Here is a 27975-nt window from a genome sequence, read left to right on the forward strand (position 1 = left end):
AGGTTGGGCATCCAATCCTCACTGTTCCCTGCTTTATGCTCACAGGTGTTAGGATAGGCTGCAGATCCCATGCAACCCAAAAGAGGACAAGTGGTTACATGATGGATGGATGGATCTACTAGCATCTCAGTCTCAGGGGAAAAAAGCGGCAGTTTAATGATCTTGCATCAATTTTAGTTGTCACTGCTTGAGGGGGCCCTTACCCACGTCAGCCGAGGGCCCCCCCTGCTTGTGTTGCTGTAGGATGATTTGCTTCAGCCCCAAAACTTCCCACATGAGATGCACAAACACAAGGAATCCTCTAATCATGTACAATTTGGTTTATTTCACTGAAACCACAGGTCATGTGATGCACGGCACAGTCATCAGCACCGGAACTCGGGAGCTCGGAGCCGCCTGGGATTCAGGTGGCCGGAAGCGACCGACCGCCACCGGCCCCGTTCTGTAGAATCCCGTCGAAGTCGGTTACATCACAGTGCAAAACAAAAGGTTTTGGTTATTTTGCACACGCAAACCCCACCCATCCCCTGCCAAAAAAATAATTTCCTTAGGAAAAGATGAAATGGTGACTCTGAGCTTTCGTCATTCAACATTTAAACAGTTTGCATATAAATGGCTTATTTTATAGACTTGAACGCAGCAATAATATACATAGCTATTATATAAATTTCTGATAAAAGTTCTGATAATTCTCAACTGAAGGGCATGCACTGCAGTACATTGATATAAAACTATGACATTGTACACAAAGTTCAAAAGGGATGTGAACACCCTTCTTAGACGTTCTTATTCATGGTCGGAGGCTAAGCGAAACCCCCCCCTGCAGTGAAGTCAGATGGGGGAAGGTAGACGCGGTACACTGGAACTGGCTGATTTCCCACTTTTCTCATTTTAAAAGTCCAGTAAAACATGCTCTCTCTCAATTAAGAATCATATTTGTAATCGTATTTGATGTCCCTTTGCCCTTCCCTTCTCAAACATTTTATTTTACATTTTTTTTTTTTTTTACATGCACGTCTTTGGAAGATGATGTGCTGCTTACAACACACATGCACAACACTAAAAGAAAACCTCTGATCCTGAATAGGGCTTACACATCCCGAGCTGGGGGGAGGGGGGGAGGAGGAGGGAGAGAGAGAGAGAGAAAGAGGGAGAGAATTAGGGAAGAGAGCAAAAATTGGAGCACAAAAAAGCACATGTGAATGAAAAGATGAGAGCGGACCCTCACAGAACATTCAGAGTCACGTGAAAAGTGGCCGTACATTCCGTGTTTGTACATGGAGCCCGTCGATCAGCAGCTTCATACCGAAAGCTTTGTAAAAAAAACACACGGGTGAAGTTATTCTTGGTTAAAAAGGTTACATATATTTGTGCAAACATGCAGCACTGGTTAAATAGTGGTTTTCCTTTACCGCAGAGGCCCAACACACTTTAAGGAGCTGACGGACGCTGGCAGCTAGAGGGCGCAAAAGTCCCTAAGGTACTCAACTCCCCAGAGAGTCAGTCAGTCTATTTATCTGATAATTCATTGTGCGTGTGAGAAAACAAAATAGACACTCTGCAGACTTTCTAGAATCTGTGATGAAATACCTGCGTACTTCGCAGGGCAAAAAAAATGTAAAGTAAGCTGGACGTCTCTCCGCAAAGCCGCAGCCCACAGTCCCGACCTTTACTGGTGCCACAGTAAAGGAGTTAAGGAGCACTACATCACCCACCATCGCCAGGTGGCCTGTTCTTGTTCAGACTTAGCTGCAGTTTCTTAAGAAGCAGAAAAAAGCCTCTGGTCAAACCCAAGCGAAGGCCAATGGCGAACATCCCCCCCCCCCCCCCCATCCCCCGGATATTAAACCTCATCTCTACAGAACAGGGCGGAGGAAACGATGGTGGATCAGGCAAACTGACCGGGCACCCATGTGGCAATAGACGAGAGAGGGAGCGAGGTGTGCTGGTATGCAAAGGGGTTTGGCCATGCGGGGAAACAGAGGGCAAGGCAGGGAATTGTGGGAAAATGGCAGCATGAAATAGTGCACGAGGGGAACCCGAACAGAGCCGCAGTACAGCAGATGAAAACCAGCGCTGCAGCAGGGGGGCCATTTAACGCGGAGACTCCCCCATGTAGAAAAAGGTTAGTATAACGGTGGAAAAGAGCCCGATAACCTCTTCAAACCCCTACACCTGCAAGCACCGCTCCAGTGTTGTGCAAACGTACATTTTTACTGCATTGTGAAGGAACATTGATCACATGGAGCTCCTGTAGAGGTCATCACACTCACACACACACACACACACACACACACACACACACACACACACACACACACACACACACACGGAGCTACAGACCACAGTACTTGTGCTCAATGGTTTAAAATAGGCAGCAGCTCGAAAACTTTTCACAATTCAAGTACAGTATGTGCACAACTATTTACAGTTGAATAAAACAAAAATATAGTCAATTTCAGCAGTGCCACACATAAGATAGAGGCGAAATCTTAAACGCAGACTCAGTGAGTACCGTCCTGTAGCTGGCACTATTAAGTCCCTATTTTACAAAGCAGGATATCACTATCAACACCCGTCTCAGTTAGGCTTTACAAAGCAGGATATCACCATCAGCACCCGTCTCAGTTAGGCTTTACAAAGCAGGATATCACTATCAACACCCGTCTCAGTTAGGCTTTACAAAGCAGGAAATCACTATCAAGACCCGTCTCAGTTATGCTTTACAAAGCAGGATATCACCATCAGCACCCGTCTCAGTTATGCTTTAAAGCAGGATATCACCATCAACACCCGTCTCAGTTCGGCTTTAAAGCAGGATATCACCATCAGCACCCGTCTGTTAGGCTTTACAAAGCAAGAAATCACTATCAACACCCGTCTCAGTTCGGCTTTACAAAGCAGGATATCACCATCAACACCCGTCTCAGTTCGGCTTCAACGCAGGATATCACTATCAACACCCGTCTCAGTTCGGCTTTAAAGCAGGATATCACTATCAACACCCGTCTCAGTTCGGCTTTACAAAGCAGGATATCACTATCAACACCTGTCTCAGTTCGGCTTTAAAGCAGGATATCACTATCAACACCCGTCTCAGTTCGGCTTTACAAAGCAGGATATCACCATCAGCACCCGTCTGTTATGCTTTACAAAGCAGGAAATCACTATCAAGACCCGTCTCAGTTCGGCTTCAAAGCAGGATATCACTATCAACACCCGTCTCAGTTCGGCTTTAAAGCAGGATATCACTATCAACACCCGTCTCAGTTCGGCTTTACAAAGCAGGATATCACTATCAAGACCCGTCTCAGTTATGCTTTAAAGCAGGATATCACTATCAACACCCGTCTCAGTTCGGCTTTACAAAGCAGGATATCACTATCAAGACCCGTCTCAGTTATGCTTTAAAGCAGGATATCACTATCAACACCCGTCTCAGTTAGGCTTTACAAAGCAGGATATCACTATCAACACCCGTCTCAGTTCGGCTTTAAAGCAGGATATCACTATCAACACCCGTCTCAGTTCGGCTTTACAAAGCAGGAAATCACTATCAACACCCGTCTCAGTTCGGCTTTAAAGCAGGATATCACCATCAGCACCCGTCTCAGTTAGGCTTTACAAAGCAGGAAATCACTATCAACACCCGTCTCAGTTCGGCTACAGCCGCACAACTCCTCCCCCCGTCTCTTGACCTACCAATTATTCTTCTTTAAATCAATACATAAAAAATTATAAAAAAAAGGACAGCTGCTTATCTCATTTAGTACATCTAACTCAGTTTCAGGGGAATAGAGTGATGGAAGAATGTTTGCGGTCATAAAAAATGAAGAAAAAATAAAACATTAATGAGCAATACTGAGGTAGCTGGACTCCCAAGAGCAGGAAAGTAAATGTACGTTTAGAAAAAACAGCCCCTTACATTTCCCTGTGCAAGGGCAGCAGGCATACACTAGCCACTCAGACGGACAGGCAGACAGACACACACACACTCTCCTCAGCCTGCTGCGTGGCACTACTTCACCACCTCAGACAGTGACCACCCACCCTCCCAAAAAAAAAAAAAAAAACACCGCATAAAATAGTGTTACATCTATATAGACGTCGCATGACAGCCCTGCCTCTCATCTATAGTTGGGACAGGAGGAAGGACCAAAATATATGGTATGAAATTAGACATCAGAACTGTTTAAAATACAGATTTAAAATGAGACAGTAAAGATTCGGTGGTAACATTGTCCAGGGGATCAGCAGGAAATCCCAGCGATGGTCACTCTCGATGCAAGCGGTGGTTCCGGTTCATTCTGCCATAGTTGTTAAACCCGGTGTCGTTAATGTCATTAGATGAGAGTTAAGCTCCGCCCACACCGTGCTCATGCCAGGCAGGACCAGAACATGTCTAACACGTTAGTGTCAGTACTGTAGAGCCACAGCACCAGGGGTAAGGCCACACCCACAAAGGGCCAGGACACGCCCTCCATGCGGCCCACCGGCCCACTGGCCTCGCCCCCCTTCGGCACAGGGCCCTCTAGCTCTTTACCAGGTTCCAGGTAGTTGCGTGCTATGAATTTGAGCATCTCGTCCAGCAGAATGACAGGTAAGGAGATCTTCAGCACCATCAGCCACTGGGGGACATTCAGGGGGGTGATCTGGAAGATGATCTGAGGAGATAGAGGACAGATAAAGGTTGGACTGGGGGGGGGCACATAGGCTCTTTCTGGTGTCAGTAAGCACAATCATTATTATTATCACTTATGTAAAACAGTGCCTGTTGCAATCCTATACTAAGGCCATGATTTATACTGGAACTGGTCAGTGGTCATGGAGGTTGACATGGCCCTGAGCCCAGGTGCTTCTGGGGCAATGTTGGGGAAGCCCTCACCGGCAGCGGCTCCACGTAGAGGATGAGGAAGTGCAGGGACATGGACAGGCAGATGGCCCCCAACAGCCAGATGTTCTCCCAGGGGGGCATGCGCAGCAGGGACTGGTTCTCCGACAGGCTGCGGGAAAGAGGACAGATTGGGCGGGGTCACGACAGGAGAGGACCAGCCCACAGGGTAACTGCGACTATGGTCTTCCTGAAAAATCCACTTCTCCACTCTGTTAAATGTGGGCGGAGTCTCCACATAAGGGGGTGGGGCCTACCTGTTGAGAGCATTGCACATCTCGATGGTAACCAGCACAGACAGAGCCATGGTCATGGGGTAAGGAGACTCGAACACCTCGCACTCCAGGTCCTGGAACTCAGGGTTCTCTGGAGAGCACTGCAGGAAGTGGCTCTGATTGGACGAAAACAGCACAGGTGACCAATGAATCATTTCTTACCTCTTGAACTCCAAAACCCCATGGCGAAGGCCTTACCAGCTGATACAGGGTGACCCGAGGGCCATCTTCAGCGGCAATGAACCACCAGGCAGCAGCACCCACGGTAGCAGCACCCACATAACCTGGATGGGGGGGCAGGGCGTGGCTTAAGCAGGAGGACCCTTCTGGATGCCTCATTTGAAGTGAAATGCAAGTAGAATAATGGAATAGAATGGGATGATGCAGCTACACTGGAATGCTTCTTCTTGCATGTCACATCTTGCTCTCCTTTGAAACGTCCAAACACATATACTATATGGACAAAAGTACTGGGACACCCATAGTAATTACAGGAATGGGCCACATAAGCCACGCCCACTGCTGACATACAGCTGTATAATTAAGCACACAGTCATGCAACCTGCAGCATCAATGGCAGCAGAATGGGGGTCATACAGAAGAGGCCAGTCAGCCCAGCACCATCACTGGACACCACTGGACACCAGTGGACACCTTTGGACACCACTGGACACCTTTCCAACAAGTCGGTTCTCCTCATTTCTGTCCTGCTAGAGCTGCCCTGATTAACCACAAGTGAAGTGATTATGAAGTGGAAACATCTGTGAGCAGGTCCAGCTGCGATGTGGGGGCCACACAAGCTCACAGACAGGGACCAGATCACCCAACATCCATACCCAACCTGAACAGTAACAAAGCCCGCCAGCAATGTTCCAACATCAATGGGAAGCCTTTACAGAGAAGTACAGGCTGCTATAGCAACTAAGGGTTAGCCAGCTTCATATTAATACCCTTTGATTTGAGTGAGATGTTGGACAGGCTGCTGTCCCAATATTTAAGTCCATATAGTGTATATATAGTTGAAAGCAAAGTTTGAAGTCAGAATGCAGGGTTGGCCATTTGTCTGGCACCCTATTCTGCCTAGGCTGGGATACAAACCAACAACCTTCTGATCAGTCACAGAGGCCTAACGCGCATCAGCCTCGTTCAGAGACTCACATCCGATGGCCAGGTATCTGAAGAAGAGCCAGCCGGAAATGAGAGGCTCTTTGGCGTTGCGGGGCTGCTTGTTCATGATGTCCAGGTCGGGCGGGTTGAAGCCCAGGGCGGTGGCAGGGAGGCCGTCAGTCACCAGGTTCACCCACAGCAGCTGCACGGGGATCAGGGCCTCTGGGAAGCCGAGCGCCGCCGTCAGGAAGATGCTGGAGGCACGGAGATGGACAGTCAACACACACAAAGATATCTGTGATCCCGCCATGGCATCATGGGAAACGTGGAGGTCATCCAGCATGGTCTGGGATAAACCGTCCCATCCTTTCACCTTTTAGTCATTAAAAGCCTCATCATTAGAAAATAAAGCGTTACAGCAGACAGGTTAAAGTAACATAGACACCACTATTAACATCTCTCTGTTGGCTTTGACCCAAAGCAGGGGAGATGTTTTTCAGCCAGGAGCATAAGATGGGTCATAACTCATTTGGAGGGGCCAAGCCAATAATATGTATTGAATAGTTCAGTGATAGAAAAGGAGGGACTTCAGGGGGTGGGGCCAATCAGCTTTCAGCTATGGCCAGTTCCCATATACACCCCTGAACTAGCATCAACCAAAATTAGCCAATGAGAAGCAGGGTTAATCCAGATTAAAAGGTGCCTGACACTCCCATCGGGAGTTTTTAAAGGATTCTCCCCAGAGACTCCGCATTCAGTGAGTCTTGTTCATGACTCATACATGGACGCTGAATTCTAGTGTGTGTGGCTATATTAACAAGGGTGGCCTCTTTCTCCAAACGGAGCGTCTACTGCCACACGTCAAATGGCCACATGTCGGAAGAAAATTGTGTTGGGCATTCCGGAAGCAGCCGACCCTCACCAGACGACCTCGCCCACGTTGGACGAGATGAGGTAGCGGATGAACTGCTTCATGTTGTTGTAGATGGCCCGGCCCTCCTCCACCGCCGACACTATGGTGGAGAAGTTGTCGTCGGCCAGCACCATCTCCGACGCAGTCTTGGCCACAGCGGTCCCTGATCCCATGGCAATGCCAATCTCCGCCTTTTTCAAGGCTGGGGCATCGTTCACACCATCTCCAGTCTGTAGAGGGCGACAGAGAGTCTGACGTATAAAAACAGCCAATCGCTGAACATCTTCTCGTCTGACTGCCAGTATTGATGTGCTACCCTGCTTTTCGCTCTTTTACTAGGACTCCCAGGACTCACCATGGCTGTGATCTCGTTGAAAGACTGCAAGAACTCAACAATCTTGGACTTGTGGGAGGGCTCGACGCGGGCGAAGCAGCGGGCCTTCAGGACGGCGTCGCGCTGCTCCTGGGGCGACAGGTCATCGAACTCGCGGCCCGTGAAGGCCATGCCATCAACGGCGTCGTCCTCGCCGAAGATGCCGATGCGCCGGCAGATGGCCACGGCCGTGCCCTTGTTGTCCCCCGTGATCATGATGACCCGGATGCCGGCCAGGCGGCACAGCCGGATGGAGGCCGCCACCTCAGTCCGGGGAGGGTCCAGCATGCCCACACAGCCGATGAAAGTCAGGTCCGACTGCGCAGATGGAGACGGCATGACGAAATGAGCTGCTGGGCTGCATCCTACAGGACGTGAAAGGCCACTCGGTGGGCATTGTTACCTCGTACTCGATGAAGCGAGCTGTGTCCACCAGCACCAGGTCCTCCTTCTTCAGAGGATTGTCACGCGTGGCCAGCGCCAAGCAGCGCAGGGTGTCCCGGCCCGTGCCGTACTCCCGGATCACCGACATAATCTTATCCTTGATGCCTGATGTCAGGGGCACCTTGTTGCTGCCCACACGGATGTGTGTACACCTGTCAATCACGCCCTCTGGGGCACCCTGCAGAGGAGGGCCAGTACAGGAAGTGTCACTCCCGCTCACCGCTGACTAGCCAATCACACGACGCCCAAAGGCGTTACAGGCACCCCAAGAGCCAACCAGATTACAGGGCTCACACTACCTTGACAAACATCTTGCCAATCGAGGAGCGGGATTTGTTGGGGGTGCAGTAAACAGACATGGACTTCCTGTCTCTGGAGAACTCCAGGGTGAACTCCTTCTTCATCAGCTGCTTTATCACCTGCCGGAAATCAAGCCTGTCAGATACATGTGCGCACACACGGACAAACCAGTGACCTGTTCATAAATTAAATGCTCACAGCAAAGGGGAATGTTGACTAAACTCAAGTCAAGGGCTAGAGTTTTACAGTTAGTGGTAGCAATAACCAATTAATCTCCGAGCCACGTTTTTTTGGGCTATTGTTACTGGCAATCATCATTGTTATTCTGTGGTAAATGATATTTCCTATATTTCTTTGAGACTGGTGAATGAGCCAATCCCACGTCCTCCATCACGGAAAATGGCTGCTCGTCCAATGCAATCGTCTCCATTATTTTAGAGGTCGCGTTAATAGCTCTGCTGCTGCCAACTTAATATTTATGAAATTTAAATATAGGCCGGCAATAATTGGCCAAAATTGACACGCTGGACCAACATGAATATATGGTGCACCTCTAACATAAGTATAGGACAGACACATTAAGATCAGACACTTTCAGTTTTCATAATAAAGTTCAGTTTTCATCCTTAAAATAAAAAACAATTAAAACAAATCCACTAAAAACTACCTAACACTGGATTTCAAATGAAAACTGAATTTAAAAATTAAACCTAAATTTAAACATCACAACTAGAGTAGCACTACCTCCCCCTGGTGGTTCATTGCTAGAACATGTGCACTAGGCAGACTGGGGTCTCCAAGTCACCCTTGGCATTAGACGTCCCTGTGTTCATACGCGCTTTCCGAGACAGGGTCCAAAATCACTGTAACCCAGCCCAGGACAGATAAACAGTTATTAAAAGTAAACGGACATCCATCTGTGGTCTGCCTACTTCGATGGCCGTCCCAAAGCCAGCTCCCCCGTTAAAAGGCCTCTGTACGCCGGCCTGAGCACGTACCGAGTTGCAGGCATTGGCCCTCTCGATCTTGGACAGGCCCTTAACGTCGGTGTCGAACACGTTCATCTTCTCCACCAGACAGGTGAGGGCAGTCTCGGTGGCCTCCCCCACCTTCTCGTACACCCCCTTGGCCTGAAAAACACGCAGGTTTACCATCTGATGCTAAAGCAGCATCCGACTGATCTCGCCAGCAGGGGGCAGTGTTCTTGGCAGAGCCACTTGCCTCGTTATAGTCCAGAGAGGAGTCGTTGCAGAGGGCACAGATGGTGGCCAACTCCACCAAGGCGTCATACTGGGAGCACTTCACAGACCGGCTATCATGGAACCTTCACGGTGTAAAACAGCGTTCAGACAGGGGCGTAGCATTCGATAAGCACATAAGCACATCAATCCCCACATTCACCACCTGAGGCTAACTGAGCGCACGTCGCTGTTCCGGCCCCTGCAGCATGCAAACGTAACACAAGACTGAGCTAAGTGATGCTGACATTCTGTGACTCCCTACCAGGTCAGCAGGAAGCGTGAATATGTGTAGGAAGCGCATTATACGACTGCATAACTGGGGGTACGGCTCAGCGTACTGGGCTTACGGCCTTTAGGGGGCAGTTTTCAAAGGCCACTTATGTTTTCAGGATCCACTAGGGGCTAGTAACATTTTCGGGGGGGGCCATGCCGCCTCTATGGTCCCACTTAGAAAGTAAAATACATATTTTGTTTTTATTATTTTGTCACCTCCTCAGGGAGGAAGAAAACTGAAGGCCTGATTTCTGGGCAGAACACAAACCCCAAGGATTTGGGCTACGAACATGAGATGGACGGTGGCCATTAGCGCGCCGGTACTCACACTTCTCCCTCCGGGGCGTATGTGGAGCCAGTGATGGTGAACTCGTTCAGGGAGCAGCTGTCCCCTTCAGCCTTATCGATGATGAACATCTGGAACCGAAATGACATGTGGGTTCAACGCAGAGAGAAGCCGTATACCCTATCTACGCTAGCCAGGCTGACACAGAGAGCACGTGTGAGGGGAACTGCAGAGGTCAACAGAACAGTCCGAAGTCCATAGTGAAGGCATCTCCCAGGGGGTGACTACCCCCACCTTCAGGGGACACAAGAAAACTGCCACACAGAAGAGGCCATGGGCCGACGGGGATTTTCGCCCTTAATTATGTACCACTGGAGAATAGAGGCTAATGTTCTGTCCTATGCACAGATGAAAGTTCACATCAGACATCAGTGGGGGGGGGGGGGGTAGGTATATACCGGTGCAGGGTCTGACACAGAGCACTGCCCCCTAGTGATGAGTGCGGCAAGGCCCACAAGAACGGAAGGAGGGGGGCACAAAGTGAAAGAGAAGGAATGGGCCTGAGTAAGAGCAAAGGAACAGGGAGTCCTTGGGAGCGAGATGGTGAGTGTGAGACCAGCGATTAGTCAGATGGGGGGTGGGGGGGAGACAGAGTGACACATGCCGAATGACTGAAAGAACATAAAACATACAGCTTCCTCCCACATCAGAGAGACAGCAACCTACCAAGACTGACCAGGGAGGCCAGAATGGCACTATATAAGGAAAATGTGTTTGTAACATGGCTGGCTAGCTAACTCTGGAATTACCTGTCGGCGATATAAAGCAGAAAGTCTGAGGAGCCATGAGGACGGCCCCTGTGGCAGGATTCCCGGGAGGAGGGCGGGCTTACCCGGCACACGGACATCTGGTTGGTTGTGAGGGTGCCCGTCTTGTCGGAGCAGATGACGGAGGTACAGCCCAGCGTCTCCACAGAGGGCAGGCTGCGAACGATGGCATTTTTCTTGGCCATGCGGCGCGTGCCCAGCGCCAGGCAGGTGGTGATGACGGCCGGCAGGCCTGTGGGTGGAACGGCGAGCAGGATGTTAATGCCCTGCTAATCAGGCGCTGAGCTATTTATGCATTCATAAGCATCCAGCATGTATATCGTGTCTGCATACCTGCGTATGCGCATTTATAGATACGTGGCATATACGTCACATTCGTATACTCGCAGTTGTGCATTTATAGGTATCTGGAGATATATATCGCATTTCTGTACCCTTGGATGTACATTAATAGGTGTCTGGTGTATAAACACTCCTCATTTAATGACTTTGCAACGTACATCGAAGTGAGAGTGACACTGGCGTAATTCTAAAAGCAATAATCTCTGCAGCATGAAGCACAGCTGCGGTCACTCCTGGGCAACCATGCTTTTCATTTAGTGACCATGTCGCTCTAGGTGTTGGAATGAAACTATTGTTAAACAAGGAATAGTTGTATATATCACTTTTGCACGCCCTCGGCTGGGTATTTATAGGTATCCTGCGTATATACGGTGTTCGGTCACCTTCGGGGATGGCGGCCACAGCCAGCGCCACGGCGATCTTGAAATAGTAGACGGCGCCGCGGATCCAGGAGCCTCCGTGGACGGGGTCGTTGAAGTGGCCGATGTTGATGATCCACACGGCGATGCAGATGAGCGAGATGACTTTGGAGAGCTGCTCGCCGAACTCATCCAGCTTCTGCTGCAGGGGCGTCTTCTCCTGCTCCGTGGAGGCCATCTCGTCACGGATCTTGCCGATCTCCGTGTTGATGCCCGTGGCCACCACCACGCCCACGGCCTTGCCGGCAGCGATGTTGGTGCCCTGGGTAGAGCGGCACCGTGAAGTCAGGAGCAGATTGGATTCCGACACCGACCCGGTCCAACATAACCGGAAATCATCCTCTATCACAGACCTCCTGCCTGCCGAAAAATGCTAGAAAATTCTTGCGCTGCAAAATTATATAAACTGTACACGGCCATTTGCGGAGAAGCAGACTCACGCCAGGGATGACCACCTGCCGGCACAGACACTTACAGAGAAGAGCATGTTCTTCTTATCCTGGTTCACAGCGCGGGGGTCGGGCACCGGGTCCGTGTGCTTGATGACGGACACAGACTCTCCTACCCCAGGGGAGAAGAAAGGGATGTCAAGACCATCAAGACCCTACAGCGTTTGTAAGCTCCTACAGCCTGACTGAAAGGTGCAGCTACGCAAGAAATGGAGCATCCGACACCGATAATTTTTGCAATAAGTGAAAACGCAGATGTTGACCGACTGATGATCCTCACCTGTCAGGATGGACTGGTCTACCCTCAGGGTGGTGGACTTGATAGAACTAAGGCGGATGTCTGCAGGCACCTTGTCTCCCACTAGGAGAAACACAGACAGACACATGCTTGAATTCATATGTTTGAAGGGACAAACCCCTAATCACAATTATGACACTTAACCTAACCCTAACCTAACCCTAATCCTAACCATAAATAACCAAATAAAACACAGCCTCTCCCCGGGGTACGATACGGTTACATTCTGATAAATAAGGTGAAAGTACCGTAAGGCAAAAACGCATTTTAGTACAGCACACTTAACCTAACAAACATCGTAGCCTAGCCTAACCTACATTACACATGCTTAGAACACTTAGAAAGCAGTTAGGCTTTGTATTAGTGACTTTGCCCATTATATAATAAAATGTCATGTGATTTATCGCATAACGTACAGAAAGTGAAAAACATTTACCCGTCGTAAAGTCAAAATATCATAACACAGACCATCGTAACCGAGGCATTTTTGGCATTTTTAGTCTACTGAAGTCAAAGGTTTATTTAAAATTTTAAAGTTATCCTTGTGGGTCCCCAGAATGTAGCATATACACATTACCCACACACACGCGCACTCAGACAGACAGGCAGCAGCGCGCTAAAGCCGGTTAACGCCACTGCACCCCGGCAGCGGATGCAGCCACACCGGCGCAGCTGGATGGCGTTCCTACCTCCATTCAGGTTTGCGCTTTTTATGCTAAAGAACAGACTGCAGTGTGCAGTGTGGCTCCCATCCCAGCACTGCGCACGTTGGCACATTAGCTGACAGTAAGGCCAGCGCCTGTACCCATAATCATGGGACAAGCCCCGTCCAACCCACTGCACGATTCAGTGGTGTGTGTGGCCCAGTGGACACTGCTTACAATCGGCAGGTCGCCAGTTCAAATCCCAGGGTCAGCATAGTGATTTCACTGCTGGGCCCCTGAGCTGAACCCTAAACTCCCAAACATGCACCCTGTTTGGATAAAAGCATCTACAAAATAAACAAAAAACATAATGGAGTACGGCAGACCGTACAGACACCTGCTGCTAGACCAAGGGGGCTCTGGTAAAAATAAGAATTACATCACTGTTGCGTGTCCCCCCACCCAAGATGATCACCCCACAGCCGGTATGATCATGCTGTTAAAAATGGCCAAGGAACATCAGCCTTGGGTGGATTCTGCTAACGTGAAGTGGGCGATTTAAGTCCGCACCATCAGTGCCCCAGAACGCCCACCAGACGGAAAGGGCCGGCGCTGAGCTTTCGCTGCTCGCAGAAGAGAAAACGAAAGCGTACAGGAGGAAGGGACTGTTCCCGATTTCGCCCACAGATGTAGGCGAGAGGTTAGGAAAGAGAGAAAAGGGTACAGGATGCACAGACAGACAGACACACATATATAATTGTATTCATATCTTTGCGGGTTCCGTACATTCATTTCTATGGGCATAAGCCTAATCGCGACAGACAACCCTAACCCTAACCCAGCTCTAACCAAACAAACTGGAAGGCTTCTGCCATTTTTAGTTTTTTGATTGCAGTCACAGATTTTTAGAGAATTGAGTTTCCCTTTTTGGTCCCCCAACAAGGTCAAAATCAGGTTATCATCAGATCGCGGGGACATTTAGTCCCCACATCATACTATATACATAAGCCACACGCACACATAAACATTCACTGGAAAGACTGAGGAAAAGAATTTCCTTCAACCAAGCATATATGTGGGGCATCTAAAATGGCAGATAAGTGATCCAGGATTCCTCAAGGACACCGGAGACGTGAAAGGCGCCTGTCACAAGCCGCTGAGGGGGGCCAGGTCCAGCCACCAGCCCCAGCCACCAGCCCCAGTGGATGGGCACACCTACCATACCCATGCCCTCGGGAAAGACAGGAAAATAGCCCTGGGGGTGGGGGATTACAGTAGGCATGGCCAAAAATGGGCAAACTATGTCAATGCGTGTCCCCAAAACGGCGGTCAGGGTTTAAATGTAGACGGATCAGCTACCGAGCCAGCTGCCACCCTCGTGCCACATGCAGAAGGGCGTCAATGCCAGCGCGGGCACAAATGGGGCGCTACACTCCCCCCCCCCCATCCCCTCAGGTGATATTTCACATCCACCATAGTGCCAAACCCCACTGTTAGCTCACCTCACCCAACGCCTCCTTGCCTCAGACACCCCCTGTGGGACAGTCAGCTGACAGTGGGCATTTTTTGGGTCTGGGCAACTGTGGCCTGGGAGGGGCAGAAGACTCGGGGGGGCGGGGGGCACAGCTCAAGTCGCAGATGGGAGGAGCGGGATAAGCGCACAGGACCAAGACCGGAACCGTCCAAACGCAGACGGTCCCTCGAGTGCAGCCAGGAGTGAGACAGGCAGCACTTCAGACAGAACAACAGCATGACAAATGAGTTTAAAAGCCCCCCCATCTGTAGTGGGGTGGGGGGGCGTGAGAAACAGGCCACATTAGTACCTGCTGAAATCGGACTCTCAAAGGGCCCGCAGTGGCCCGCTTTAGCTACACGGTTTCTGAGAAACGGGCTCAGCTTCCTGGCACCAATCCTTTCCAGTCCACTTCACCATCACCGAGCAGCCGCCAGTCAGTAACGAGGACTGGGAAGGGGCACGTGATGTCACACCCAGGGCAGGCAAATCCGGCCAATCCCACGAGGGAGAAGATGCATATATCACAGGGTATGTCTTGATAGACCACACATCACATGAACACGTATACATACATACATACATACATACAGACATATGCACAAAGACACACACACACACACACACACACACACACACACACACACACACACACACACAGGGTATTCAGTGTGATGGTCGATAAATACACTGTTCACTACTGCTCCCCACAGGAGGAGTGAACCTACTAACCAATGGTACTACAAGACCCTACTCCCAAAAAAATGGTTATTCCTCTTGCAAATGGATGCTTTAGTATTAAACTAAAAACCCACCCTATATTACTGCAAAAAGCACAGAAAAATTGTGTGATGTTGATGGACAGGCGGAATAGCCGCAGTACCCTGCCTAACCTCAGGGGGGCCACCAGCCTAACTGCCTGATAAGATCTCAGAGGAAAAGGACCCGAGGCAGGATGCGGCAGCAGAATCACGATGCTGGTTTAGACCAGGGCGTCACCCATGTTTACACCATTTCCTTAGCTGGCCCTTTCAGCCATGCGGACCATCCAAGACACAAGCATGACTGGGGAACGGGGGCTTATTCCGGCAACGTAACCCAGGAAGGCTGCCACTGTGCGCACAATCACACACAAAGACAGATGCGCTCTAGGCTTGTGGGTAGAAGCACATCTCCAGGAGATCAGGTTGGACCCGCCCGAACATAAACATCACATCCTGTTCCGCGGACCTGCTGGTTTTCTCGGCACGGCAGCCAGAACCGCGGGCTCCGAGTGCCATGCCCCGTGCCATGCCCCAAGGGTGGTGGGGGGCGCGAGGGAGGGGACGTCACCAGATAAGATCCAGGCGTGGAGGCTGGAATGTAGGGAATGGATGAACACTCCGCAAGCAGAAACCCAGCACTACCACAGGGCTGCATGGTCTCCCCGCCTACTCAGCTCGATATAAGAACACCAGCCAGCCGGTTCCCCCCACTCAGCCTCTCTCGCTTTAGCTAAAAGCTCTTTCGGCCGTTCGGCACCGTTCCATTTCCTGCTTCACAGGTTCGTCTCATTTTCCTGCTAAAGGTTTGTCTGGTTCTCCCTCCACCAACCACACCGCAGTCACGCTTTCAGACGGCCGAATGAATCGGAGCCGAGGGAACAGCGAATACGCTCTGCTGCGGAGCTTCATCTGTATAGTTTAAAAACACGAATGTTAAGAGTCTTGGGAAGCAGGACGTCAAGCTGCGCACGTCGGTGGACGCTAACAGAGAATCAGACAGCACCGTGCAAACGACTTCCTTCGGGGGCCTGAGTGTCCCGGGGGACAGGGCTTGGCCTGCCAGCTACCTGGCTGCCCCCAGCACCTGCTCACCGCGGCCAAGGTGGAATGGGGCCAGACCGGCCGAAATGCCACATGCTGTCACAGATGCCTGGAATCTCCGTCCACGGGAGGTGCTGATGGGACAGTGATGGGGGGGGGGGCAGTCGTGGTCAGCTACCACTTCCCTACATGGTCATCTCTCCGTGAGGATGATGGGGAGGGGGGGTTGTTCTCCTGCCCCCATCTCCACCCCAAAGAGGATGTACCGACCAGATACCTGGAAATGCGCTCGCCCACCGTCCCCCCACCCCCCCCACCAAAGGACAGGTTGCAAGGTCATGTGAGAACATGGGGCGGCGATTGGGTGGCGTGCTGCGTTCATGCCCCCCCCGAACACGTACATCGTCCGGCTTATTCAGTCAAACGCATATGATGGTGAACCGCGGTCCTGCTGAGGCTTCAAGGTCACGTCCCTGTGCGTAGCCGTGTGCCCCCCCCACGGAGAAACTGACTCACCACAGCAAAGAAGGTCCCCTGCTTCCTCTCTGCACTGCCCCCCCATTAATGACAGCGAAGGAGAGATCAGGCCACGCCCCTCAGACGACTGCTGACGCCGCTTCTCCAGCAGGGGGCGCAGTGAGGCCCAAAGCCGCGACTTTGGGACCAGCGTGGCGGGATGCTCATCTGCACCCCTGAGGACCACCTCACTGCAGCGCAGAAGCTTATGAGCTCTGTACACGCACAATTCTTTCGTATCCAGACCCATTTTCTCATCTCCGGAGGTATGGGGGGGGGGGGGGGGGGGGGCATCCCACCACTAAAACCCTCTGCGGGATTCCGGCCACGGGCACTTTGACAGACTGCACTGCCCAATGCGGCACGGCTCACTGGGATACGCTCGGGGAGACAAGCTGGTGACGTGGGCCGGCCCAGAGGCCCCTCCCACATGCGTTTTTGCGGCGAAAATTTCTCCAGACTCCCCCCCCTCTCCCCCCACCCCCCCCAAGAGTAACGAACTGATGCAGCGGATCGAACAGTCCGCCTGCCGTTCTGCGTATAACGTCAACAGCGACTCGCACACCGCGGCGAATCTCAGTCACGCTCTCCTCAAGGTCACCGCCCCCCCCCCCCCCCCACAGCACTCTGCGTCATACGCCGCTGCGATGTACCCATGTACCCAATGGAGGGGAGGGGGGGGGGGCAAGACACCTGTCACCCTCGCTTCTGTCGCTGGGAGAGATATAAATAAATAGCATTCCACAAATTAGACAAGAGAGCCACCGCTAAAAATAAACCCCGTGGCCAATCACAAAAGGCATTGTGTCGGGAGCGGGGGGCAAACCGGCAGCTGAGAGAGCCCCAGCCCTACCCCCCCAGAAAGGTTAACAGGAGCATCTCGAACGGCACGGTCATGCCGGGTAGAGGAAGCTGAAATGTAAGTCCCTTCCAAAGAGGTACAGTGTTGCCTGCAGTTCACAAACGCTGTGGTCTACAAACAATTTGGTTCACGACCAAAAATTCCATGGAAAAAAAGTGGTCCACGTACAAAATTTTTTATATTATCCCAGCAATGCCCCGCGTTCAATTGTAAATAGAAGGACCAAAACAGGCACCCAATGAGCACCAAACCCAAATACACAGACGGGAAACACAAGGTTATCAGACGCGGAACTGCAAGATGCACACGGTGGAAGATTTACACACAGTAAATACACGCGAGGATTGGACCGGATACACACAAGACACGGGCAAACACACGCGTGACAATAGGGAAATGCAACCAATAACATTAACAACAACAACAACACAGGGATTAAGGACTGTTAATAAATAGCATGATTTCCCCGGCAAGTAAGTCTCCACGTCTCTCTGCTCCCGCGATGCTTCGGTCCGCCTGTCGCTTTCTTATGGGAGAAATTGCCTTGAGTCGCGTACAAATTAGTTCACAGCCACTTTCCTGGAACAGATTGTGCTGGTGAACCGCAGGCACCACTGTGTCAACAGCAAATGCAGCACTGCAGAAAGGCCCGTGAATGCGGGAGGCGAGCTTCGGGAAATGCTGGGAAACGCTGATTGTGGTTTTCAGTGGACAGGTCTGATCACATGAAATACAGGACGCCTTGTTTATGCCCCGAAACAAGTGTGAGTGCTGCAGACACGCGCAGGCGCAGACGCAGGCTCTTACCCGCCACCTCCACAATGTCCCCCGGCACAATGTCTTTGGCCTTGATCCTCTGCACGCTCTTCCTGTCCTGTCGGTAGACCTTGCCCATCTCGGGCTCGTACTCTTTAAGAGCCTCGATGGCATTTTCGGCGTTCCGCTCCTGAGGGGGTGACACACCGAAGACCTTCAGTTTTAATTAACCACCTCCCCCCCCGTGACATTAGTACATGAGAGCTTCAGTTTCAGCAAGTGAAACGAAGATCAGACACCATCCCCCTACCCATCCAGAAACAACACAACCATCACTTATATTAATAAGAAACGCTCTGAACTTGGATAAGTTTGAGATTGACTTAATGTATCTGGACTTTATGTACCGGGCTTCTGAAGAAATCATTTGGATAAGAATCTTGTGGTACTCAAACTCTGCTGAAAAACGTTTTAAAATTGTGTCTCGACCTTCTGTTCGATTCATCCCTTCATCCCTTCATGCAAACTTACAGGTTTTTCTCTCCCTTGAGGGGGAGGGTATTTTAATGTGAGGACAGCAGCATTTCTAAACCATAATGGTTTCAACTGCACGCTAAAGCAGAGATCTGATCCGCGTTACGGTTCAATGTTCACTCGAGTCCCCCACAGTCTTGCACAAACACAGACTGGCCGTGGCATCATTTCCAGTTAAACTGCGTGGGAGACTGGAGGTGGGTTGGGAAATCAGAGTCTGCCACACTTCAGGGACTGTGTACCTTTCAATCCCAACAAAACTACAGGCTTCCACTGGCTGCCTGTGAACAGAGGTTTGGGTAACAACACAATGACTGCAATATTTATTTTTAAAACAAAATTATCATTTTTTTTTTCCATTAACAGTATATCTTAACTGTAAATGAGGCTCACAGACGAGGGCCTGTCAGAGAATCCCACTCGGGTCATCAGGACATCACAGGGAAGAACGCACGGATGAAATGAAGCCGCGAAGGAGGTCATCCCTCAAGCCAGAACCGCAGAAAGCTCCAAAACCCGCAACCGAGAAAAAGTCAAATCTCACTAAGCGACCCCTATGAAAAACACGTTATCATCACACTGCAATGCAGCATTCAGGAAACTAGGCAGCTACGGTCACGTCCCGGGAAGAGAGACATCGAGACCTTAAACGGGGGAATTACATATGCAGTCGGGGCTCCGTGACTGACTCCACAAGAGAGGTAGAGTGGGTTCCAGAACCTTCTTCTGACATTCCAGACCTCTGTTCCTGGGGGGAAGCTCAAAAAGTGTTGGTTGAAACTTCATTGTGGCACAGGATTCAGGAGTCATATATCCATTCATCCTCTGACCGTTTATCCTGGTTGGGGGGGGGGGGTTTGGAGCCTATACCAGCCAGCAGAGGGCACAGATTCTAGGAAGTGGCAGCCCATTGCAGGGCACACCCACAATTTAGAGACACCAATAAGCATGACTGCATGTCTTTGGACTATGGGAGGAAACCCACACAGCATGTGGAGAACATGCACACACACGCAGATCGGAGGCGAGGAGCCCATTCACGGAATCTCCAGAAACTTCAATTTAATACGTCTTCAGGTAGAAAGATCAATCGGATCAATTCACAACCAAACGAGCTCTCCTCTGCCGGATCCGCGGTCTTCTGGCAACGTGACGGGAAGCAGAGAAGTCGACAGGCGACACTGCCGTGGGCGGGAAGCCGACGAAAGAACGTGGGGTTCCTGTAACGGCGGCCAGGTGTGCGTTACGCCTCAGCCATTCGGGAACGCCAGGAGAGGGGGAGGAGAAAAGGGGAGGGCTCTCAAAGCCTGGGAAACAGATGTCAGGAAGAAACTATGGAGGCACAAAGTCTGAAATGGCAGGAAAAGCAGGAGACACGAGAACATCAACCCCCCAGAACCTCATAGCAAGTAAGAGGGTGAAGGACTTTTGGCTAGAAACACAGAATCCCTCTAAAAACAGACTGTTTAAAATAAACAGCATTACCCATCTTATTATGTGCTAACAGCAGCCAGATTCCATCGGCGTTCTGAAATCTCGAGGAAATCGAGGCTGTAAGGTAAATGTTTACGATGACCTCAGTTCAGCAAGGCATTCTGGGGGAGACGTCCACAGCTCGATCGGGAACAACCGCGTCTGAGATTATCCTGGTGATTATGATGGTTAACCTTTCGCCACCCAGCCCATACCCTGAGCTTAACTGTGCCAACAGCTCTGTTCATCATTCCAGATTTATGCTAAACGAAGGGTGACTGGGGGAGCCATTTACTGAGCACCCCGCTCCCACCTCTCCAGGCTCGGCCGTCCCGCTGGTGACGTCCACATCAAACTGAGATGGTCACCAAAGAAATGGGGCCAACTCATACCACTGGCAAAATGATTTTTTTTCCGGCAGTGTTTAAAATTCTGCTTTGCGATGGTTCATGAGCTCCAGTGGTAATGGTGGGATTTCAATGCTGTCAGTGTTAAGAGGCCATTTACTCATATGTGGGTAAAGTTCTCAAAAATAGACTGGAGTGATGACTGTGCGCTCGCAGCGATTCCCATTCCTGGGCAGCCCTTCATCTCTATAAGCACGGCTCGCGGGGAGACAAGCGCCTGCAGATCTTCACAGAACCTTCCATTAGGCCACTTTTGGGCCTAAAAACACCAAGTGTGAGGGTTTATCATTCAAAAGAAGTGTGGAGAGCCGTGGCTCGGACAGGAAGCGGCGAGGATCACGGCACTCGAGGAAAGGAGCGATCGCCGTCAGCCACAGCAGCCCGTCCCAGGCGAAAACAGGGAGACAGACTGATAACTTACCTGCCACACACCCACGATGGCGTTGGCGATGAGGATTAATAAGATAACGAAAGGCTCCACAAAGGCAGTGATGGTCTCCTCTCCTTCTTCAAACCAGGCCAGAACCTGCAAAGAAGGGGCACGTCAGGATTAAACGATAAAGGGAATTAAAAATAATGAAAGTGAGGCCTTGGTTGACCTATACACAGCCTTACAAATCGTTTAACCGTAACCTTCCTAACCAGGTTAAGCTCTCTACTACTGCCGCCAGTAACGAGAATCACGTCTAACCTGCATCCCTCCCCCCCCCACTGCTAGTTTACCCGGTAAGAGATCCAGCAAGCCGGCCTGGCAGACGTGGAATTGGCAGGTGAAAGGTGTCCCATTGAGGTGGCCGTCCCTGTCACTGCTCCGTGACAAGGTCAGGCAGGAGGCGGCAGAGTCCCGGCGATTGGGACCTGCCCAGGTTTCCATGGGAATGGCGAGGCGCTCGCAGTGTATCGCCACGGCGACAGCGCGTGTGTAGTACAAAGTCTACGCCTCTGCGCTCTGCCACACAAAAGCCCAAAAATAGGCTTCACATTTTTTAAATTTCACCCAGCGATGAACGACACTTTCATAATGCAGAATAGTCAAAAATTGACAGTAAGTTTTAAATTAAGCAGTTCAGGCTCTCAGGGAATAACAGACATCGAGCGCAAGTTTCTTGGCAGAAAAATCAGGCGACCTCCACCAGCCTGAACACAGCCGTCAGGTAACTCTCCACAATCAATCTGTCCCTATTACACGTCTGAAACAGGTCATTTCGGCCTGTACTTCTGCCGGAAAGCTCCGTTTCCTGGGGCAGGACCTCTAGACTGCTTTCAGCCAATCAGGTAGCAGCTGACCGTTACAAACACGGCATCACAGATGACCTCAGTGTCAGTGTGTGACAGGTCTACAATATCGCCGTATCATAACGCTAACGTCCAACTTAACAGATTCCGGTGGACAGGCCACTGAACACCACACCCCCAGCATTGATCATATGACTTCTCTGAACACAGTGACATTCACGGACCACAAACTGAGAGCACATCTGCCTTCCTTTGGTTCCTCTGCCAGAAACTGCCATTTTCAAACTTTCAGAGCAGTTACTGAAAAAGCTACTGAACAAAAGAAATTCACTTTAAAATCGCATAGAAAAAGCTCACAGTAAGGTGCCTCTTCCAATCCCCTGTAAATGGGAGGAATTTAAAATCTTAGTTGAAAAGAAAAACAGTGTCTTCACAGTTGGACCCTTGAGCGAGGCCCTTAATCCCAAATTACTTCAGGGGCATTCTGACCCGGCTTTTCCAATAGTCCGTCCCTTTCAGCGGCTATTAAGTTAACGTTATGATATTTACATTTCATCTATCAACTGTGACCACATAGCTAATGTATGAGCACCTCCTACTGGTCTGTCAGGCATCCTGCAGGTTTCTGCAACCAAGTAGCAGAGATCATCAGTATAAAAAGGCAGGAAAAATCTCGCAACCTCATCTAGCCATTTTGTCATACTTCCCACAAAACATCCAATCCGAAACTGACACACGCAGCACGGTCACACGACAGCATCCGCCGGCAGAAGCACAGCTGGTAATACAGAAAGCAGAACTGGGCCAGGTCGGTCCCGTGGAAAGTGAAGTGAGCAAGAGAAGACAGTGACAGTCACGGCCCCCCACCTTCGCCCATAACCCTTAGCCGTTACAGCTTAACAGCATCTACTTAAATAATTAACTGGCTTCAAGTACTGCAAGCCAATGCTGAAACTGCTCTACATCCACCTTCACACCACCTCCATAGACGTCCTCTGCACTCCCACCCACCCAATACTCTGAGCCTCCCCTCCATCCTCCGTACACAGTTCCCTCCTGAGGACAAGTCATACATCCACCATGATGCAGAGCACAACCAAAATACATCCATTCATTCTTCCATCTTCCATCCACGGTGAAGGAAGGGGCTCAGCCCGCATGGGACGAAAACCAAAAATACCAAGAGAATTTCCACGCGAGCTGCAGCATACTAGGTGAATACAGCACCATCTAATTTTGCCCCAAGGTGATGAATTTTCATTACGATCATGACAGTAAAAAGTATATAACCAGAAAATACGATTAATCTGGGCCGTGGCACATCAGACCGCTTGGGTTTCATTTGGCAGTAAGCAGACATCATGAGCTGGACGGCCCATCCGTCATCGCAGACAGTCCATGCAGCAGCAGCTTATATACTGCGGCGATCTATAGATTGACAGCTAATGATGCACCCAAATTAGCTCGCTAATTATTCGGCCGTATCCTGCGTACTGCCGCTGGCGGAGTAGCGCGGAACATTCTAGTCACATCGAGGCTGTCAAACGTTCCTGGCCAGCTCGCGGGGACACTAAAGCAGCCGTTAAAAAGCCCCCCACCCGCTGCCTGTTGGATATCAGATGGTTTGTGGCCAGTGTGGATGTCCATCATGAAAGAATGTTGGGGGAGGGTACCTGCCCCCAGGAAATGGCACAGAGGCTACATCTACTCATCTTATTCCAACTGAGAAACACATCACAACCAGATCATGTCTACACCAGCTACTAGGGGGTCGTTACGGCCAATAAATAAACTCATACTCCCCCCCCCCCCCCCCCCACCTCCTCCGCCTTATTTTAACTTCAGGTTTACTGGAGTGCTCGCGGAAACATCGAGACAATTCTGTGGAAGGATCCGGAATAAACAACCAGGCTGTATTTACGCATCCAGCTGCCATCACGGTGATCGACAAAAGGCTGCAGCTCCAGTTTCCTCGCGAATTAAACTGCCGTCCGACGATCATATCAGAGACGTTCTTCTGATCCAGGGCACTGTAGCCAACAGACGTGAAGCATAGAAGCGCGGCTTCGCTCGAAACTTCACATATCCGATTACCGCGCTTTGCCTGAAAGGTCGGCTCCGGTGCCATTTTCCATTTATAGTAAAAATAACATCGGCTGCAGTTTATATTGATATAAATAAACCCTCTTCAGTTAGGAAGTCATAGTAAACTTTGAAAACAAACTGATTAGGGGAGGTCAGAGATTTCCACCATAAATGGTCACTCGTGCACACAGGAAGCACAGAGCATGACTGGCGTACTGTCCTGGGGCACATGCCGTCCATATCACACGTGTCATCACATGACTGGACTAGATAAGACCCAAAAACACGAACGGCTATGTGATGTGCGACATGCCGACCACTTTACCGCATCACATTAACAGCCAAGTGAATAAAAGTGGCAAAATGTAAGCTAACATGCCAGGCCAGACTGGCATGATTATTCATTATATCTTTAATTTGCCCCTTCATCTGCGCCGAGCGTGAATGTATGCAAAGACTTATTATCGCTGAGTAATACCACCATGTTATGCAGGGCGTTGTGGATGAAGCAGAAAGAGAGGGGAGATTATTATGACACAGGACATTGAGTGCATAATGTCCCAGAACATCTTCAGATTGAGCATGTGTCAAGTGATGTACGTTTGAGGAGGCAGGGTCAGCCCGTCCCTGGACAGTTGGAGTTAAGGACCTTGCTCAGGGCCCCAATGGTGACATCACACTACTGACCCTGGGATTTAAACCAGCAACCTTCTGAGCACAGCGACATTAACCTAACCCCCTAAACCAGTTTGGGCTCTGACCTGGCATTGTGAGTGCCCCCTATTCTTTGGAGGCTGCGTTAGGCTCCAAGATGCAGAAATGTAGGGGGTGTCAAACCAGCAGTAAGGGTGTGAGGTGATAAACTAGCGCAAGCAAGAGTTAGGTCTCTGGCATCGGAAGGTTGCTGGTTTGAATCCCATCTTAAGCCCACAAGCACCCCCCAAAATCCCAAATTACAGTGGATGACTTTCAGAGCCCGCACTTAGTAAGAAGAGCAGGATGGGGTATGCAAAAGAGGCATTTCAAAGCACCTGTACTCAATAGAGATAATGCAGGTGAAAGACCAAGTGTCCACTTTGCAAGTGAAATTCATATTTTAAGAGGTGGAAGCTGCCGTCCCAAGCAGGCCGGGAACATGGGTGGAGCTGTTAAATTTGCACCTTGCTGGGCTCCAGCAGGGATCGGGTGTCCACACGTCTCACACCACATAGCGAGCTCTCCACACTCTTCCACCCAAGGCTGCTGCAGCTTTCTCAGCTGTTTCTCCCCCTGCCCCCCTCTCCCCCTCCAAGCAACATGACCCCCAGACTGACAGGCCATCCAGGCTGGTCTACATGCAAACATCTAACGAGGGTCACGTCTTTCTGGCAACTTACAATTCAATGTTAGTAATTTCAGATTTTCATTTTGAGAGATATTGAGTCCACGGGGAGTCGTCTGTCTCCAATGATCCATTTCATGAGGTGACATTCCTACGTCAGGCTACACAATCCCCTCTCCAGCAATGCTCGCAAAATGCACTCATTCCTCCATCCACAGGCTTCACTCAACATGCACAAAACGGAAGGCAAGGTTATAATATGCTTGTCAGCAAAAGTTACGATCCCAGTCCCGTCTCTGTCTGAGTCTTTAACGGGGCTCTTTAAACCCACATTTTAACCTTCCTCCCGAAGTAGCGCACAACCCAACCCCACGCCATACTGTACAGGACGTTACAGGAGATGCAAGAACCGCTTTAATTCCAGCTTCCAGTAAAAACCATGCCTCTTCAGATTAGATCAACAGCAGGATACTTACGAACGATATACAGGCTGCGAGGAGAAGGATCCGCACGAGTAAATCTTCAAACTGCTCGATGACCAGCTCCCACAGCGACTTCCCTGTGTTAAAGAACGAACGGTCACTCAGGAGGCAAGAAGGGGTCACAGATCCTCACTCTCAGAAGATGTCGTATTACTTCACGGGACACTTTACCTTCTTCTGCCGGCAACTCTGGAGGTCGATATTCCGAAGCAGATACCAGAAAGAGAAAGCCAGTGGAGAGTTATTAGTCGGAAAGCTGATATAGCATGATGCCCCCCCCACACACACACAGTCATCGCTGCCTATGCGACAATGACTAAGATTCACTGAAGCAAGACATGTCTCTTTCCCAAACATGCTCGAGCTTGTTCACCTTTACCCAGTTTCACCTGATCAAAACCTGCTATTCAGAAATTTAAGAAGGGGATACAAGCAATGCAATGTGTGGGGTGTTTGGACTGCGCATTTCGGTCTGTAAATGGGTGCAATCGCATGGAGGACAGCAGTCCAGAGACTCCTGCTGTCCGTGGGACACGTCTGGGCTGAAAAATAACAGCCAGTGTGTCGGATTTCACCGCACTACCATACGCAGAGCGGGGGTCCCTAAGATCAGCCGCCGGTCATTTAGTGGACTTCGGCGAGCGATCACCGGTTAGTACCAGTTGCTAGGTGGCAGACTATCCACGGACTGAGCTGTTTTAAAGGCCTTCGCCGCTTTTCTTCACTGGGGACGAAATCGAGCTGCCACAATTACCGTCAATTGTGAATTAACTAATGAATAAATACGCATTGATATATAAGGGACATAGGCTGGGATGCAGCTGAGCCGCTGCGATCCACATGGTGCCGAGCGGTGACGTCATAGGCACGGAGCTCCCCCGAAGCACGCCGGGTTACTGCACCCGGATTCGGCCCGGTAACCGGCAGGCCCAGAGCCCCCTCCCCGCCGCCGATCGGACGCGGCACGTACCGTTGGGTCCCCATCTGTCCCGCTGCCGTTTGACCTGGTCCAGACTCAGTCCTGTGCTTTCGTTGACGCTGAAATAACTGTAAACTTCCTCGACAGTCTTTGTGTGCGCGTTCTCCATGCTGGATGGTCACCTTACTCCAGTAGACACCTTTACTTTGTTTATTCAACCACCTCCTGCTCTAAAAGGGGAAAAAAACTAAAAATGTTCAGATGAAGCTAGCGCTTTAGCGACCTACAAGGCATAGATGGAACCTTCAGAAAAAGAAAAGAATCCAAAGGACGATGGGGAGAATTATTTATAAAAGAAAAAAAGACGACTGATCGTTAACACGGCAGATCTCTGCAAAAAGGAGCCGATGTCCTCCCTCTTTGCAAAATTTCCCCCAGACAGCCCGAATTAAGGACGTCAAAAGCCGCTCTATGCCAAAATCCCTCTGGAGAAAAAAGTAAAAGTGCCCCGATATCTTGTTAATTCCCAGAGAGCTGGTGGTTAACACCCGGCACCGAACCGCCCAGTTCGAGGTCCCGCTGGGTAGCTCCGAAGCTCTCCGCCGCCTGCCTGCCTGCCTGCCAGTGACCGCCCTCCTCGGCGCTCCTCGCGTTTTATTGAAAGTGGCTCCGCCGCGGCCCCTCTCGCCGGCTCCGCATGTGGACTCTTCTCATTGGATAAGACCGAGTCCGGAAATCTTCGCTTCTCCCCCACCCCCCCCCCCCGACTGGTTTGTGCAAACCCCCTCCACCCCCACCTCCACCCCGAGACCGCCCCCGCCAGAAAGTGGACGAATCTGCTGCTCCCTCCCGACCGGCTTGTGCGACCCCCCCCCCCCCAACGCCAAGACCGCCCCCGCCAGCTCCTGGTAATGAGCGTTGCTGTTGCGCTCGCATGTAACCGCCGCGAATAACCGCTCAACATGTGTTACTCAACTTCATAGC

The 27975-nt window shown here is 50.6% G+C and overlaps 1 protein-coding gene and 1 long non-coding RNA gene across 3 annotated transcripts; both read right to left on the reverse strand.

Annotated features, from left to right (window-relative positions):
- Positions 1-305: 305 nt before the first annotated feature.
- Positions 306-27635, reverse strand: atp2a2a (ATPase sarcoplasmic/endoplasmic reticulum Ca2+ transporting 2a). Its single transcript, XM_048989316.1, has 22 exons — positions 27043-27635; positions 26244-26261; positions 26067-26149; positions 21370-21474; positions 18586-18724; positions 12421-12501; positions 12167-12252; positions 11656-11953; positions 10996-11162; positions 10146-10234; positions 9525-9627; positions 9302-9433; positions 8303-8422; positions 7963-8181; positions 7542-7877; positions 7196-7416; positions 6325-6527; positions 5365-5450; positions 5149-5282; positions 4886-5003; positions 4544-4664; positions 306-1104 (listed from the first exon to the last, which is right to left on the reverse strand). The coding sequence occupies exons 1-22, from the start codon at positions 27158-27160 to the stop codon at positions 1091-1093; spliced, it is 2991 nt and encodes a 996-aa protein (XP_048845273.1). The 5' UTR covers positions 27161-27635; the 3' UTR covers positions 306-1090.
- On the reverse strand, positions 1218-3556 carry LOC125716704 (uncharacterized). 2 transcript variants are annotated; one of them, XR_007384392.1, is made up of 2 exons: positions 3178-3556; positions 1218-3049 (listed from the first exon to the last, which is right to left on the reverse strand). It is a non-coding gene; the product is annotated as an uncharacterized LOC125716704 (long non-coding RNA). The 2 variants fall into 2 exon arrangements; XR_007384391.1 differs by having other exon boundaries at positions 3092-3556.
- Positions 27636-27975: the final 340 nt, after the last annotated feature.

Source organism: Brienomyrus brachyistius, chromosome 2 (assembly GCF_023856365.1).
Source record: "Brienomyrus brachyistius isolate T26 chromosome 2, BBRACH_0.4, whole genome shotgun sequence".
In the NCBI taxonomy this organism is placed as follows: Eukaryota; Metazoa; Chordata; class Actinopteri; order Osteoglossiformes; family Mormyridae; genus Brienomyrus; species Brienomyrus brachyistius.